Source organism: Hippocampus comes, unplaced genomic scaffold (assembly GCF_001891065.2).
Source record: "Hippocampus comes isolate QL1 unplaced genomic scaffold, H_comes_QL1_v1.1 scaffold416, whole genome shotgun sequence".
NCBI classification, from domain to species: Eukaryota; Metazoa; Chordata; class Actinopteri; order Syngnathiformes; family Syngnathidae; genus Hippocampus; species Hippocampus comes.
In genome coordinates, this window is record NW_017805837.1 from 395,328 (window position 1) to 411,734 (window position 16,407).

At 47.8% G+C, this 16,407-nt stretch overlaps 2 protein-coding genes across 4 annotated transcripts in view; both read left to right on the forward strand.

Annotated features, from left to right (window-relative positions):
- fbrs (fibrosin) overlaps positions 1–2,338 on the forward strand; it is a 14,402-nt gene extending 12,064 nt beyond the window's left edge. The window contains exon 19 of the mRNA XM_019887796.1: positions 292–2,338. Coding sequence (XP_019743355.1) covers positions 292–646 — 355 coding nt within the window. The 3' untranslated portion in view covers positions 647–2,338. The remainder of the gene's footprint in view (positions 1–291) is intronic.
- Positions 2,339–2,886: 548 nt separating this feature from the next.
- Positions 2,887–16,407, forward strand: part of srcap (Snf2-related CREBBP activator protein) — a 22,531-nt gene continuing 9,010 nt past the window's right edge. The window contains exons 1-22 of one of the 3 annotated variants that reach the window (XM_019887798.1): positions 2,887–3,114; positions 4,372–4,506; positions 5,300–7,686; positions 7,957–8,196; positions 8,318–8,644; positions 8,957–9,149; positions 10,048–10,217; positions 10,460–10,553; positions 10,720–10,809; positions 10,999–11,169; positions 11,245–11,459; positions 11,703–11,883; positions 12,007–12,143; positions 12,369–12,538; positions 12,954–13,283; positions 13,355–13,541; positions 13,619–13,788; positions 13,950–14,164; positions 14,468–14,683; positions 14,965–15,123; positions 15,467–15,589; positions 15,861–16,178. In XM_019887798.1, the coding sequence (XP_019743357.1) occupies positions 5,515–7,686; positions 7,957–8,196; positions 8,318–8,644; positions 8,957–9,149; positions 10,048–10,217; positions 10,460–10,553; positions 10,720–10,809; positions 10,999–11,169; positions 11,245–11,459; positions 11,703–11,883; positions 12,007–12,143; positions 12,369–12,538; positions 12,954–13,283; positions 13,355–13,541; positions 13,619–13,788; positions 13,950–14,164; positions 14,468–14,683; positions 14,965–15,123; positions 15,467–15,589; positions 15,861–16,178 (5,878 nt within the window). In that variant the 5' untranslated portion in view covers positions 2,887–3,114; positions 4,372–4,506; positions 5,300–5,514. The remainder of the gene's footprint in view (positions 3,115–4,371; positions 4,507–5,299; positions 7,687–7,956; positions 8,197–8,317; positions 8,645–8,956; positions 9,150–10,047; positions 10,218–10,459; positions 10,554–10,719; positions 10,810–10,998; positions 11,170–11,244; positions 11,460–11,702; positions 11,884–12,006; positions 12,144–12,368; positions 12,539–12,953; positions 13,284–13,354; positions 13,542–13,618; positions 13,789–13,949; positions 14,165–14,467; positions 14,684–14,964; positions 15,124–15,466; positions 15,590–15,860; positions 16,179–16,407) is intronic. The other 2 variants (XM_019887797.1, XM_019887799.1) reach the window with 2 other exon arrangements.

The window sequence follows — 16,407 nt, forward strand, 5'->3', positions numbered from 1 at the left end:
CCCGCACCTCACCCTACGTGCTGATCCCCACCTGGCGCGGCTCCTCCAGCACCAGCGCCTCCTCGAGGCGGAGAGGGCGGCAGCCGTTGCAGCCGCAGCAACCGCGCCTCACCACCCTTCCACATCTACTGCTTCCACCCAGGCGGTCCGCCAGGAGCTCGCCCTTATGGCCCACCACTTTGACCGGCCTCACCAGCTGGGACCGCCGGGAGGGGGCCTGATGGATGAGGAGCAGCGTGCGCAAATCCTACGGGAAGACTTTGAGCGGGCGCGTTTCTTTGGCATGCACCCCCACCTCCCGCCCAGCTCCCACCTCTCCAGCCCCTCCCATGCTGCTACAGCTGCTCACCTGGAGCAGCTGCACCCTGGCCTTCTGTCCCACCACCTGCCTCCAGGGGCCGCCGCTGCCTCCCAGCATCACGCGTCTCTGTACGCGCGTCTGGGCCCACTTAACACACACCACGTGCCCAACGGCATCCTGGCGAAAACGCCTGCGGGATTGGTGGGGGCTCTATCAATGGGGGCGCCGCCGCCTCTCATTCCGTCCATTACCAGCCGGGCGTCCACACCACCCCGCGGTTCCAGACTGATGGGCCCCGGCGAGCTGACGCTGTTCGGCGCCCACAAAGATGGAGAATCCAGATAGTACAGGTTGAAGGAGATGAAGGGAAATGTCAGGATCACTGTGCCGCTCGCTAACACAGTCTCTTACACAAAATAGTCCCAGCGAGCGGAAGCCAGCTGCTGGTAAAGATGCAAGACTTACTGAGGGGTTACTAGTGCAATTTAGTTTGAGCATTTATCCTGGATATCCAGCTTCACGTCTGTTCTCGTACGGTCTTTGCAGACACTAGTAAGACATATCAACACACTATTGTTAAATAAATGCTCAAACAGGTTGCCATGAAGCCATTTGAGCATGTATTTGATATGGTTTAAGGTCCAAAACTGCATTTGTTGACAAATGCGTGATACAAAAAAATGTAATAAAAAATCTCCAGGTTAACACCTCGAGCTTCACTGCTAGTTCACTGCATGGTTTTGCCTCATTGGTAACCTTTGGTTGTCCTGTAGCTGTTCTGCTATTTAAAAGACAGAGAGCTACATGGACCTGAAAAGGATCTCAAATGAATGCTCTAACAGCTGGCCGTAAAGCCGTTGGAGTATTTATTCACTATCCTACGATGGATGTCTTACTAGTTAGAACAAAGTCTACCAGTAAGTACATGGACGCTTGATATCAGGGATGTCAATTAAATGCTCTCCATGCTACATCGGGTGCATCTGACGAGTTTTATTTTCTGTGGGCAGTTGCTGACTGCAGGGCCGTCATTGGCGGCACACTTTCTGTTGACTTTTAAACAGGCCTTTTTTCTGCGTGGATCAGCAGTGACTTCCAGAGCACCTGAAAATGTGTCTAGAATTCAGATTCTCATAAGGTCAAGTCTCAAAATCCAGAAAACGTGGTGCTGAGGAGGAGGGCGTGTAGACATGAAAAGGTTTAAAGTGGCACGTTTTGTTTGTGTGCACGTTTGTCATTGTGAAAAGACAGAATACTGATGAGACCAATCCATGAGTCAGTATTGTACCTCAGTTTCTTGCTTTACCCAAAAATTAAAAAAAAAACCCAAAGTCTCACCCTCATGGAACATGAGATTCATCCCATTTCGGTTTGTTTTTGGGCTTGTTTTGTTCTCTGAGGATGGATGGCGAAATGAACTGTGCAACGCTGTGTTCACTTACACAGCGTTTTAGAGCTTCCTCTGTTTCCCCACTCTCCTCTGGACTATACAAACAGGACCAGATTATTGTAGTCTAGACAAAATGCCTTTGTAATTATTATTCTTAACATTATCTTCAATAATAATAAATATATTCACTGTTATGTTATTGTCATTGTTTCAGGTATGCACCAGTACTCTCTCTTCCGCCAGGTAGTAACTCTACACATCTGCAAAAGGCTTGCTTCACACTAAGGTTGAAATGCTGGTGACGAAGCCTTTGGACTCTTCAAGGATCTCATCTATGCCTTTATTACGCTCACAGGGAGATTTGACTGGGCCCTTGCTTTGTGTGTTCTATCCATTTGGGTCGATGTTGTAGAGCCTTGTACAGTAAGATTTGGAAACGGTTTGTGTTGCTGACAAAAAATAAATAAGTTATATACATGGATGAGTGGGACATCTGCGGAAGAACTCAAAAGGCATACAAAGGACATCCACAGTGGACATAATGAGGGGAAAGACTGGGTCGATTATTTTAATATGACCATTTTATACCTTTCCAATCCCTCCCCCTAGAGACCACAAAGATTAATTATTAAATGAACTGTTGTTTACTCTCTCGTGTGGGTCTTTTGTTCTGGTCTCATAATTAGTCGGCTTTAATAGTCCTTTATTAGTCAAACGAAAAGAATAAATACCAAACTTCATGCAGACTAAAATGCGTGTACATTTAGGCCTTGAAAACTTGTGTATCATGCATATTACGTCTTCCTTTCATATCTTTGCTGCTGTGAATTGGGAATTTCTCCATTGCGAGACTAATAAAGGTTTTCTTATGTTATATATTTAAATATACAGCGATTGTTCAAGTTATGTGAAGAGATTTGGTTAAAAGAATTATATCTTTTGAATGTAAATTTTCCTTAGCAACTTTAGGCCGGAACGTAGATGATTTTCTCCCTCAATAGAATTCAATATAAACACAATTGTTCTTTAAAATACTGCGTGTACCTTAAACATTAGATAAATACGTGCAAGTCGTGGCCGAGTTCAGATTTGAAAGCGGTAATTGAACTGCAAAGTCGTCGACATTTCAAAGGTCGCGCCGGTTACGGTATCGCGAGAGTTGCGTCTGTTGTGTACTTTGCGAGGAGCAGCGCCGCTCCACCATTTCGCTGCGCTAAGTCTCCTCCCCGCGACCGCTACATTCTGAGCCGAAAGACACTCTCTCCCCGTCCGTATTTTAACTTCTTCATCGAGGTCGACTGCTACCTCGTTGGGTACCGGGAGGCAGTTTGGACCGCCGGCATTACGGATTGAGTGCGATTTTACACGGATGACGACTCCTTCAGCGAGAATTTAGTAAAAGAAAACTGCTCGGAAAATTCAGGTAGGTGGGAACTTAAGATGGCGGCCTTTGAAGGGAGGGGGCCAAAGAGGAAGTCATGAGAGACTCAGGGGGAGCTCTGACTGACGACACCGCATTATCACACTGCACATTGTTTCGTTGTGCACCCGTAAATGGTTGTCGGAATGTAAAAACAACTACGACCAGACACTAAACTGCTAGGTCGTGGTTTAAATGTGAAATGGAATCAAAATTTGATTATCGGACTAAACGAGTGTTTGAGTGTTCTATCATTGTGGTCGCTGCTAAAGAGCCAACAGTCGACCAGAGCGAGCCCCCCCGAACCGCCCCGTACAAAATTGTTTAATGTATACTAAATTGAAACACTATTTTAATTTTCACGTTTACTATAAGGACAAGTAAATGGCCCGTGTGATAAAAAGAAAAAATGACCGGGTTTGGTTTTCTCTAAAACACCCCCCCTCGCGTACTGACGTCACGAATGATTGTCCCCTATTTGTAGTACATGCACAAGCGGCTTTTAATGGCCCATTTTCAGTCGCGGTGGCCCATTTCAAAGCAACTTGTCACGTTTAAACGCAATAATGGAAAACATTACATAACTGCGGGTGGGAATGCGGCGCCTGCGCGTCCCACGAACGCAACCGACTAACTCCTGGTAGCTTGCTAGTTAGCTGCCTAGTGCCACCCTAGTATTGTTGTTGTACGACGCTAGCTAGCTCATCAGCTAACCGCGTTAGCCAAACCGGCGTTGCGAAAACACAAAATTTAAGTCATCTTTTATGACGGGGAAACGGTGTTTTCTTTGACTGTGTTGTTTTTATCCACAGTCGCTACGTGTCTATGCATTTTATGTAAGCCGCCAGTGCTCGTGTAGCCACCGAGCATATATGTGAATTGGCTAAACGCAGATTCCATTGAAGATGTCTTTGTAATTAAAGATCCTACTTGTGGTCGATGAATCTTTTAAAAGGGACTGAAATGAATGAGCGGAGGCTAACACTCATTCGCCGGCTAGTGGCATGAGGGCGCGTGCTGCAGACTTCTTCCTGTGGGCGAATGCAGCAAACACAAGTTCACTCTTTTTTTTTTTTTTTACTGCTACTGCAGGATGCACACTCCATACACACAAGCTCAGCACACTGGGGCAGTAGCGGCGGCGAATTAGCCTGCTAGTCACTCATCTCGCACCTCGTGACTTTTGTGATGAGATGGATGACACTTTACCAAGCTGTCCTCTGTAACTTCTCACATCATGTTCATGTCGCTGTACAACAGGCTTGGGGCCAATATCCCGGACGAATAAAGTTCCCTGTCTCTGTGTTTGCTTCCCAAGAACATGTGGAGGGGACCCTAATTTCATCATCCTGGAAGTAGAAAGCACTGAGGATCCGAGTCTCATTCCACAGACAGGTGAGGAGTTGCCTGCAGTCAAATCGTATTGTACATAAATGTGATTGAATGTTGTTCAGTGTTCCCTCGTTACTACGTTTCTCATTTGTGTCCTCACCATATAGATTTATACACACATATATACACACACACACACACACACACACACACACACACACACACACATCGCCCACACACATGCACACACACACACACACACACACACAGGCAAGTCTGAATTTCATTGACACATCTTAGGTGTAATAACAAGGTGTGTCGCAATATGCCAGGTAGCACTGAGGACGACTGGACGAGGTGTAATGTAATTAAGAGCAAGAGGAACGGAGAGGACTTACTAACCTCCAAGTTTTAACCTGCTCCTCATGCTTTTGTAGTATTAACATGTTTTGGCTTTAGTGGAAACAAAAGTCAAGTTGGGGATTTCATTTCCAAGAAAAACAGCATGGCAGTCATTTGGGAGTATTTCAGGTTTGAGCCTGCAGACGTCAGTGATACCAAGTGTTCAGGATTCGTCGTGACCTTTGCAGTTGTTATATATTCAGCTGTTACAGATAAGTTGAAAATGTTGTGAAAAGTTTGTGTACCAAGTTCAAATATTATCTACATATCGTAATGTAATATGAAAACAGTCTGCCTTAAAATACAAACTTCTATTGTTTATTTCATTATATTAATGTGTTTGCATTCGCTCTATTGCCATACAAACTTTGATCAATGTGAGTGGGTCTTGAATGTAAACGATAAAAACGTTATTATTATCATTATAGTTATTATTATATTTTTTAATCTCCAGGTTCGACGTGTGGCCGCAGCAGCAGCGAGCAAGGAGGCTGTGGGGAGGCGGCAGTGCGGCAGCGAGCCTCTCCGGCTGTGGATGTGCTGGGTGGCAAGTCCCAGGCCGCACACAATGTGTCTGGGGAGTCACCTGGGCATGTCTCGCAGCCGGCCGCCGCTGCCCCCCGCCCGCTTCCTCCTTTGCCAGAGAGCGTCCAATCGCCATTCCCGGTCATGGAGACCGCTTCTCCGCTCACCGTTGCCGGTGCTGCTAACGTCTGCATCTCACGTGGCGAGCCCGTCGCCCAAGTCGATGGCATCAACTCGTCCAACACTGAGGACTTCAAACCATGTGCCCCCCTTGCCTCACATCCGCAAATCACCAGCGGGTTTCGAGGGTTGCAAACTGGCTTGCATACTGTTACTAAAGAGACAAACATCTCCAATAACAAGTCGCTTCCTCTTCAGTCTCCCCAAGCCAACGCTGGACTTGTCACTGGTCAGCAGGAAAATTTGGAGTGTAACTCGGAGACTAAAACAAACTTGGAATTTGACGGAAAACACGCGAGTGGAACTGTTGCCGCACAAGCTCAGGTCTGCATCACGGCCTCATCCCTCTCAAGCACCATGGAGAACAGACCTACTGAACAGTCAGATCAAGCGAAAGCATGTCAGGAATCGACGTCGCCTTCGCCTGTTGCTTCGAACTCTGGTGAGCAAGTTAACCTGCCACGGGTCCTCAAAGAGGTCCAGCAGGATGTTGTCCACGTTAATGAGATGGAGGATGCGTCAAACAATGCAACCCCTCCCTCGGCTGAAACACTTGAGACTCCAAACACAGGAGAACTTGGTTCAGGTTCTTCACATACGCCAGCGTTGTTCAACAGCACAGCAAACGCTCAGACGGGCTGCGTGACTGATGAACCGAGTGACTGTTCCCCCAAGTCCTCCGCTGTCCGCTCGGTGCTCGACTCGGGCCTGCTTGTATCTTTGCAGGCAGAGGCAGAACCGTCTCAAACCTTAACGGAACCGCCCATGATTACCGAACTGGTGCATTCTGCTGACTCGCAGCAAATCGTGGTGGTCAGCGAGGCGGCACACCTCGGGGGCGGCTGGTCCAACGTGCACCTGAAGCAGAGTTACCTCCTGCAACGCGCCGACGGCAGCGTGTGCGAAGCAGCCATTGTCACCGAGCACACGCCGGCTGAGGCCAAGCTGTACCAGGAGAGCGTGCAGGGCGACATAGGTATAGACGCGCAAAACGTGGAAGTGTACCAGTTCTGCGGCCTGGTGGAGGAAGTGGCTGAGGAGACGGTGTGCGTCAGTACCAGTGTGCAGATACCTCACTCTCCGGGATATGAGGTCAACCTGTTCAATGCTTTGTTGGACCCCTCCGAGGACCTGGAATCCCACCTAGAACCTTCAATCCACACTATTACGGACAGTGACACAGTCATTATATCCCAGCAGGAACACGACGGAGACCAAGCACAAGTTTGCTCCACCAACAATGTCCACGGTATTTCTGTAGCTGCAGTGGGACAACACCTGCTTCTCGACACCAGCTCCAACCAGGTGTGTTTGCTTGAAGTGGACTCGTTCCCCATGGAGCAGACTCAGACGCAAGTCTTGACACCTTGTCAGCAGGTGAGCAAGGACAGACAGGAAGTGGATGGACATGCTGCTTTTCCCTCGCTCGTATTGCCGGTAGATGCTGCTCAAAGTGAGCGGGCGGAAGTTTCCAATGCCACACTTGAGGCTGGCATTCCCTCTTCTGCAGGAACGAAAGAACCTCCATGTGAGGGTTCGTCCCAGCCTGCCGCTGTTTCCACAGGTGCCCAACCGGGCGCTATTATTGCTCACCCTGCAGGAAGTATTAATCCAAAGCTGTTGCTCATCCAACCAGGAGCAGCATCTCTCCTGAAGCAGGCAACTACATTCTTCAAGAAGGCAGTAGACTCGAAACCGGAAGACAATCAGGGCACCGCGGTGTCCCCCGAATCCGTCGTTGTTGGTTCTTCAATGCCATCTGAGAGTGGTGGAACACACGTGGCGAAGCCAGTTGCCAAGCGGTTCACAGCGGGTTCACGGTGTAGCCAATCAGAGGCCCTAAATGTCAGAACTTCAAGCCCGACGACTTGCGCTTTTAGTGAGGAAAGTGCCGTCACGCCCTCCTCATCTAGCGCCAAGGACCTGACAGAGCACGACTCCCTCTTTGAGGAGGACGAGGAGGAGGAGGAGGAGGACGACGAAGAGGATGACGATGACGATGATGATGATGAACCTACGGGGGACGCGGAGGCCTTGGATGCCGCTTCCGGACAAGTCAGCAGTGAAGAAGATGGCAGCGACGACGACACAGAGAGACCGGACGGAGACATGACCGCTCCAAATTCTTCACATAAGGTAAAACACATTGTGTTACCTTAGGAAGAGTCGGAATCATCTTGAAACAGTGTTATTTATGCATGTGTAATTATTTGAGTGAATCCCTGGTTAAAGAATGTTTCACTGCAGCTCATCACACATGCAGGATGCTGGATTGCTCTACGCACGTCTTTAGCATTCATTTCTTTCATGATAATGGAGATTACAGTACAAAATAGATACACAAAGGAATAGTGAGAAGACATGTTTTTCAAACTTGTCATTCATCCATCCTTTGTGTGTTGGCAGTGGCTAGGCGATGGGTCCTCACCCTCCACCTCTTCGTCCTCCTTCCTCGAACCTTCACCCGGCAGCGACTGGGTCGGCTCCCGCCGTGACAAGTCGTCGCCTCTGCGAGGACCTCATGGCAAGTTTGTGTCTCCCACCTCATTCGGGGGCTACACTTCCTTGTTGTCTCCGCCCGATCATTCCACCCCACAGCGGCCCCGTGGAGAGCGGCGCTCCGATATGGCTGAGTTGGCCAAACACGTGAGTGGACCAAACCAATTTACCGTATGCTCTTTTGCCGCTTTGTTAGGTTCAATTCAACTCTATACAATAGTTAAATCAAAACTTAAAAGATAATTTTCAGTTTGATGTTGTCCCGCAGGAGGCCGACATAGAGCACCGAAGCCAGGCGCTGAAGCGAGAGGGTTTTTGGTCCACTAAGCGCCTCAACCGCCTGACTGAGCCGCCGCGGCTCAAAGTGCACTGGGACTACCTGTGCGAGGAAATGCAGTGGCTATCTGCTGACTTTGCCCAGGAGAGACGCTGGAAGAGGGGCGTGGCCAGGAAGGTGGTGCGAATGGTGATGCGACACCACGAGGAAGTGAGGCAAAAAGAGGAAAAGGCCAAGAGAGATGAGCAGGCAAAAATCAGGAGGGTCGCGTCCTCTATCGCCAAGGAAGTTCGTGCTTTTTGGAGCAGCGTGGAGAAGGTAAGAGATGCCCTTCCAAAAATGTTTTTTTTCCACACCAAGATGTGCAGTTTGTTTCAGATTTGTAGCCTTGCCAGCCTTCATCTGGACGGGACTGCTTGTGGAACCAGGAAAAGATGTTGATGTATGATGATTTAACAAATGTTTTGTGTACGTTTTTTTTTTTTGTCAGCAGAGTGTGGCTTTTAAAAATGCAACGTTTCCCTAGAAATGTATTCTCACAAGATTTAAACATTTAAAAAATGGAAGAAAAAAGATGTGCAAAAATATCAAAAGGGTGAAGAGCATTTGCATCTTGTTTGTCCCATACAGGTGGTGCAGTATAAGCAGCAGTCTCGACTGGAGGAAAAGAGGAAGAAGGCTTTGGACCTCCAGCTGGACTTCATCGTCGGACAGACGGAGAAATACTCGGACCTCCTCAGCAAGTCTCTGGCGCCTGCCAGCCGGCCCGAACCAATCCCATCACCTTCCAAGACGTTTGTGCCCACCACCGCGGATGAAGATGGTGAGAGCTAATAAATCTGTTTCTTTGGAAATTGTTCACGTCAATTACTCTTTCTAAGCGGAAGAGACAAAATATATTGAAATTAGAAATTGAATTTCTCGGACAAAATTTTGAGACTCTCTTATAAACTATGTAAAAATCTTCAAACGTCTTTGTTGTCGTTGTGAAGCTGATCTCCCACAGAGACGTTGTCATAGCTGCACATCTCGGATACTTTGAGTAAGAGTTGTGATGGCTGTTGGGTAAACTGTACCGTTTATCACATCGCCCTCGTCTGAGCTCTTGTAATGCATTTTAAACGCACAGACAAAAGTGGCACGACAGGCCTAGGAACAAGGCCTCGGCCATCACGACCCGTCTAACCTGTTTCACTGTGCTCTGCCGCTGCGCTATTACTCACGCATCATTCCTGCGCCACCAGGGCAGCCCCACGTGACTCGCACATGATTGACGACAACTACATGAGCTCAGACTGACCTTGAATGTCTGACCTGGTTAAGTTCCACTAATTTCATTCAATGCGGCCTCAAAATATTTCTGAATACAGTGAAATCCCATTCATCACTGAGATATGTTCCAGACTCCCAATTTTTTTTCTTAGTCTTTACATCTCCCACATTCTTGAAACACATATAAACTTATTAACATTCACTTGAAATTATTTAACCACACATTTTAAAGTATTCCTTTGTGCATGTTGTCATTCTGTTACTCACAAGTCATGCCACAACATAATGCTACACTGAAGGCGTACAAACTTGCACTTTCCTATTTATTCTAAGTATCCATAAAAGCAATTGTTTAAAAGTCCTTCTTTTGCCAGGGTCTGGATGATGAACCGTGATAAAGCCAGGGAACATTGTTGTAACAAAAATAAAAGTTGTGTCCCCTCATGCAGACCGAGACTTTGAGCCTCCTTGTGAGGAGGAAGACGATGAGGAGACCATCGAGGTGGAGGAGCAGCAGGACGGTAACGACGCTGAGAGCCACCGTCGGGAGATTGAGCTGCTGAAGGAGGAGAGCATGCTGCCTCTGGACCAACTGCTCAGCACGCTGCAGCAGGCGCAGGTGTAACACTCGTCAACGCCCCACCCCAAAAATGAGTTAATCTGTCTTTGTGACGTTTCAGTGCAGGAGTAGGCAAACCTTTGCAGTTTTTCTTGATCATGTAGTTAGGACGGATTAAATAACGGAATATTGCCATTTATGGCCTATGGGCTGCCCTTAGGCCAACCTTTCTTTGGATTAATAAATCACATTGGCTTCGTGGTGTAGTTAGTCCTAAAACACTAAATGATGTGGATGCACAGGACTTGGTCTCTGATGAAGAATGCTCCAATGAATCGTCCTCATCGGCAGAACAAGGGGAGGAAGATGGAGAGTTTGCTGCCAATGAAGAGGATGGTGAGATGACTTTCAGTTTTGACCTCATTCTTTATCTGTCCTACATTGAGGAAAGTTTGACAAGTTAAGAGGGGAAAAAAAATCAGTCTTCTGTAGCGGTTTTACATGGTAACGTTTGACCTTTATGGACTGTTACTAAAATTGTTCTTTTTTGTATGGTTACCAGCTGAAGATGAAGAGGACACCATAGCTGCCCAGGAGAAGGTGGAAGGAGATGTGGATCATGCAGAAGAACTGGATGACTTGGCCAAAGAAGGTGCGTTTAATTAGTATCTTTATTTTATTGGTCCCAATTTGTAGATACAAACTCGTCATTTAATTTATTGTGGGCCCCTAAGTGATGGCTCGTGGAACCCTGGGGGTCAGGGATTCCAGTTTGAGAACCACTGATTTAGCCATCCAGTGTCTGCTTTTTCATGGCTGCCGTCCCCTTTTGCACCTACAGGAGACATGAGCATGGAGGAGCTCCTGGAGAAGTACAGAGGAGCGTACGCCTCTGATGTAGAGGAGCCCTCTGCCTCCGGCTCCAAGGTAAGCTCGGAATGGGAGGCGTCCGGCGATGAAGAGGATGACAGTGAAGATGAGAGTGATGTAGAAAGCAACACTTCCCCCTCAGGTAATTGACAAGATTCTTCGCAAGAATCAACCAACAGCATTGTGCCGCGTTGATGATAAATGAGTGTCTTGTCAGACTCTCCAGGGGAAAGTGAAGAGGAGGAGGAGAACAGTGAGAAAGATGAGAGCGAGGAAGAGGACGACGGTGCAGATGAAGGGATGGAGGTCTTGCTCAAGGAGGGAGACCAAAGCCCGTCTTCATCAGGCTCACGGCCCAAGAAAGAGATCAGCCACATTGCAGCCACTGCGGAGAGTTTGCAGCCCAAAGGCTATACGTTGGCCACCACCAAGGTGAATTAGTACATTAGGCTGACTGTTAGTTTTGCTGCAATTTAAAAATTTGAGTCGCCAGTAAACTGTGTCACAACATAATTGATATACCAGCCATATCACAAATACCGTATCACAAGGTTTTTTTTTCCCAACAACACTAGTCCTGGTGTGAGGACCAGAGTTGTTGACCTGTGCTGTACACGGTGAGTGTGCAGAAAGTTAAAAAATAATCATTGAAATCGCCCTTCTTGTGTCGTCAAGGTGAAGACGCCCATCCCCTTTCTCCTTCATGGCACGCTACGAGAGTACCAGCACATTGGACTAGACTGGTTAGTCACCATGTTTGAGAAGAAGCTCAACGGAATCCTGGCTGACGAGATGGGTCTGGGCAAGACCATCCAGACCATCGCACTCCTGGCTCACCTCGCTTGCGAAAAAAGTAGTGCTGATGTGTTCTCTCACACCTTTTTTTTTTGTTTGTTTGTTTTTTGGGGGGGGGGGGGGGGGGATTGATGAGCACACGTGTGTTCGGAAGATTTTCTGATGGTTCATGTCTTGCGTGCAGGTAACTGGGGCCCTCACCTCATCATCGTCCCCACCAGTGTCATGTTAAACTGGGAGATGGAGCTGAAGCGCTGGTGTCCCGGCTTTAAAATCCTCACCTATTTTGGAAGCCAAAAGGAGAGAAAGCTTAAGAGACAGGTAATAACATTTGCATCATCTTAGTTCACATATAGAATGACGAATCTCTTCACCGAGCTTTTAATTACTGCGAAGGTAGGGAGGAGTAGTCTGTTTGTATGTTATTGGTGTGCCAGTCCCTATCTGACTTCTTTAAATTATATTGCAAATGATTTTGTGGACGCCACGACTCACGGTCCCGAATTTGAGACCCACTGTACGAACCGCTTTTGTTCTCCTCAACAGGGTTGGACCAAGCCCAACGCTTTCCACGTTTGCATCACGTCGTACAAGCTGGTGCTGCAGGATCACCAGGCTTTCCGACGCAAGTCATGGCGCTACCTGATTCTCGACGAGGCGCAGAACATCAAAAATTTCAAGTCCCAACGCTGGCAGAGCCTGCTAAACTTCAACAGGTCTCTACAGCCGTCTGAATAAGCATAAGGACTCAAGATCTCAGAACTTAAAAGTCCAATTGTGCATTCGTCGTGTAGTGTCTTCCCATTTCACGGTGGGTTGAGACAAGGGGGGGCACACTGGCTCAAATTGAGAGCCCAACTTATAAAACTGATTATTGTGTCTGAAGTTGGAGGCAAGGTAGGGAATAACCTGTTTGACATTTTACGTAGAAGTGCTTGTTTTTTTTCTGCTTATGTTTTTTTTTCCACCATATTTATAAGCCAGTCATAAATTGTTGTATATTTATTCAAGAGGTATTTTACGCTGCACTTATTTTCTTAATTTTCACAGTGATGATTTTATGACCCTCCAGTTTCTTCTGAACAATCGAATCAGTCATGCTAAATGTTGGCTTTGTCCTCTGAATTTCAGCCACAGACGCCTGCTGCTGACAGGGACTCCACTGCAGAACAGCCTGATGGAGCTGTGGTCTCTGATGCACTTCCTGATGCCGCACGTCTTCCAGTCGCACCGCGAGTTCAAGGAGTGGTTCTCCAACCCGTTGACTGGCATGATCGAGGGCAGCCAGGAGTACAACGACGGCCTGGTTAAAAGGCTCCACAAGGTTCTCAGGCCCTTCCTGCTCAGGAGGATCAAGGCCGATGTGGAGAAGCAGATGCCAAAAAAGTATGAGCACGTAGTGCGCTGTCGCCTCTCCAAGAGGCAGCGTTTTCTCTACGATGACTTCATGGCACAGGCCTCGTGAGTAAAGTACATTTTACGACCTTTCGGTCTCTGCGTCGTCTCACCTCCAAACGTCTCTTCGTTCCCAGGACCAAGGAGACCCTTGCTAGCGGGCACTTCATGTCCGTCATCAACATTCTAATGCAGCTTCGGAAAGTGTGCAACCACCCCAACCTGTTCGACCCTCGACCCATCCAGTCGCCTTTCATCACCAAGCCTATAGTTTTCTGTACCGCCTCCCTGGTGCTGGACGCCCTGGAGGTGTCTCCTCTGAAGGTTGGCATCATAGCAATCGTGACACATTTTTACAGCTGTGTTGCTGAGTTTTTTTCCTCTCTCTCATCCGCATGCAGCGCTGTGACCTTTCTATGTTCAACCTCATTGGTTTGGAGGGCCGCGTGACTCGTTATCAGGCGGATGTCTTCATACCAAACCACAAAGTCAGTCGCCAGCTCATTCAGGAGATCATTGAGTCTCCCGAACCCCTGCCTAGACCCCGAACGATCCGCATGAAGGTCAACAGGTACATAGTCATGTTTCTATTTATATTATCAATGAGATGTGCTCATTTGTAAGGTCTCACATAGAAATTGACAAAATAATCAATTTGAGCCAGGGAAAAACCTGAATTGAAAACGTTTTGAGCGATGCTGCTCCTTACAATTTTAGTGTCTGATATTTCAGGACGCTCCTCCCGCCTCCCAAAGGCGACAGCAGCTCTGTGGCGCCAATGAACAAACCCACGTGCTCGGTGCCGCCTGCAGCTCAGACCTCCAAACCTCCGAGCCCAGAGGCCACAGCGGCGCCTGCATCTTTGCCTACACCTACACCTGCACCCATGCCTGCACCCCTGCCTGTGCCCCCACCTGCGCCCCCACCTGCTCCTGCTGTTCAACAAGGTAGATGTTATGCATGTGATGACATCGCATCTCTTGCCAGCTATTTGTACATACAGCACATTGTTCTTCCCACCTTTTGTCCCTACAAACCTCCACATTTCTCAAAACAATCAAACCATTTCAATTTCAAAATGTTCCAATTCCACCATGGGAGCTATTTTTCACATTCCAAAGTTTGACATTTTCCACCCAAAAAGTTTTCAAAAGTAAATCACTGAACAAATTAAACTTGAAAGTCAACTTTTCACCATTCACACAGAAGTTCTACAAAAATGGCATCCACATTTTTTTCCCCCATTACAGTGATATGTTCGGTGACTGCCACGCCCCCTCCCCGCACCCCTCTGCCTCCTGGTGCTCAAACGGCTGTGAGATCCAGCATTCCCAAGCAGGTGCTGACGGTGCGCCCTCCCCCTGCTCCGTGCACCACTGGCATTCCCGGACTCCCGAGTCCCAACCCCGGCAGCATCATGCCGCAAAGGGTTCTCCTCAGTCCAGACATGCAAGCCAGGCTGCCTTGTAAGTCTTTCACTTTTACTCATGCTCATTTTGCCATTATGAAAAGCTCAAAGGACGAGTGCACTTGTTTCAAGCTGTTTATTCCTCGCTCCCATCTGAAAATTACTGTAAAACTGATGCATAAAGGAAGAGAATTACCTATGTATATTTAAACAACAAAATGTTTAATCAAACCGTTAATGTCAGTCCTATTTCTTCAGTATTATCCCACGAAAATACACAGTACAGTAAAATGTTTAGAAAATTCTGACCAGTCGTCATTTTCTTGTGTCTGTGCCTAGCTGGTGAGGTGGTGAGCATAGCGCAGCTCGCCTCCTTGGCGGGACGTCCGGTGTCGTCGTGTCAGGGCAGTAAACCGGTCACCTTCCAGCTGCAGGGCAACAAACTGACCCTCTCAGGAGCGCCCATACACCAGGCACCTCCCCCACGTCCCATACAAGGTATGTTGCTTTTTTTAAATTGGTGTTTTTATCTTTAGCAGTTGTAAAGTCATAATTACCGTAAATTTTTGTAAGAAAAACACATCAAGGTCATAAATATTAACTGATTCAATTAAAAAAAATAACTATGGCAGTAATGTAGAGTGCTTTGGCGCGAACACACGACCGCCTATTCTGAGGCCAGAACGCAAGCTCGTTCTTGCCTCTTTATATCTTATGTCTGTACAATTAGAAATTGAGGATGCCCTGTCAGTTTTTTCTCACAGTTGTCTGCAACTCGCTTTTGGTTCTTAATCTGCAAATTGAGAATCTAATCTGAAATGGCCAACTTTGTGTCCTGCAGGCAATGTGATGCACCTTTTGTCCAGTGGGGGGCACCATCATCTCATCAGCCAGGCCGCCCAGGTGACCGTCCAGAGCCCTGCACCCACTGCCCACCGACTTACCCCCAGTGCTTCTTCTCAAGGTGTCTCTTTTCGTCTGTGTAGTGCAGGGGTCCTCAAACTTTTTGCACCAGTGACCCTTGCAGGGGGAGATTTTTTATCATGGACCTCCCCTTTTAATGTCATACGAGTTTAAAAGTGGGCTGTTTTTTTTTTTTTTTTTTTAAGAAATAGTACAATAAAAAATGTTCTAAGAGTTACGTCATATCTTTTCATGAAAAACAAGTTATAATCTTCCTAAATTGTTCATATGTTAACAGCTGCAGATAAATATTCTATATCATTTCTCCTTAGTGCCACCTTCCTGCGTGGTGAGCAGCCCCGGGGTAGTGAAGATCGTCGTACGTCAAGCAGCAGGCAAGGAGGGGGGCCCCGTGCCCACCCTGGCCGTGGCCCCGTCCCCTCGTGTGGCTTCCTCTCACCCCCACCCAAACGCAACCCCTGTCCGAAACACGGCCACGCAGCAGGTGGCCCAACGTACCCCTGGTCCTGCCACCGCCCACTACACTCTAGCCCCCCCTAGAATTCCCAGCACCACCCCCAACCAAGCCCAGCCCCCGGTCCCCATTCTCAAAATAGTGCAGCCTCCTCCACCTTGCACAGAGCAGCCAGGTGAGAGAACTTGAGTTTTTGTCTCTCAATATGGTGTGTGCATGAGCAGAAGTGGATCATAGCCAGCAGGGGTGAGGGTTGGAGTTAGGGGGTTAGTTTCTCCAAGAAATGGAGGCAAGTATAAACATTTTAAGGGGGTGCGAATTTGTGTGTGCATGTGCATGTGTGTGTGTGTGTGTGTGTGTGTGTGTGTGTGTGTGTGTGTGTGTGTGTGTGTGTGTGTGTGGGG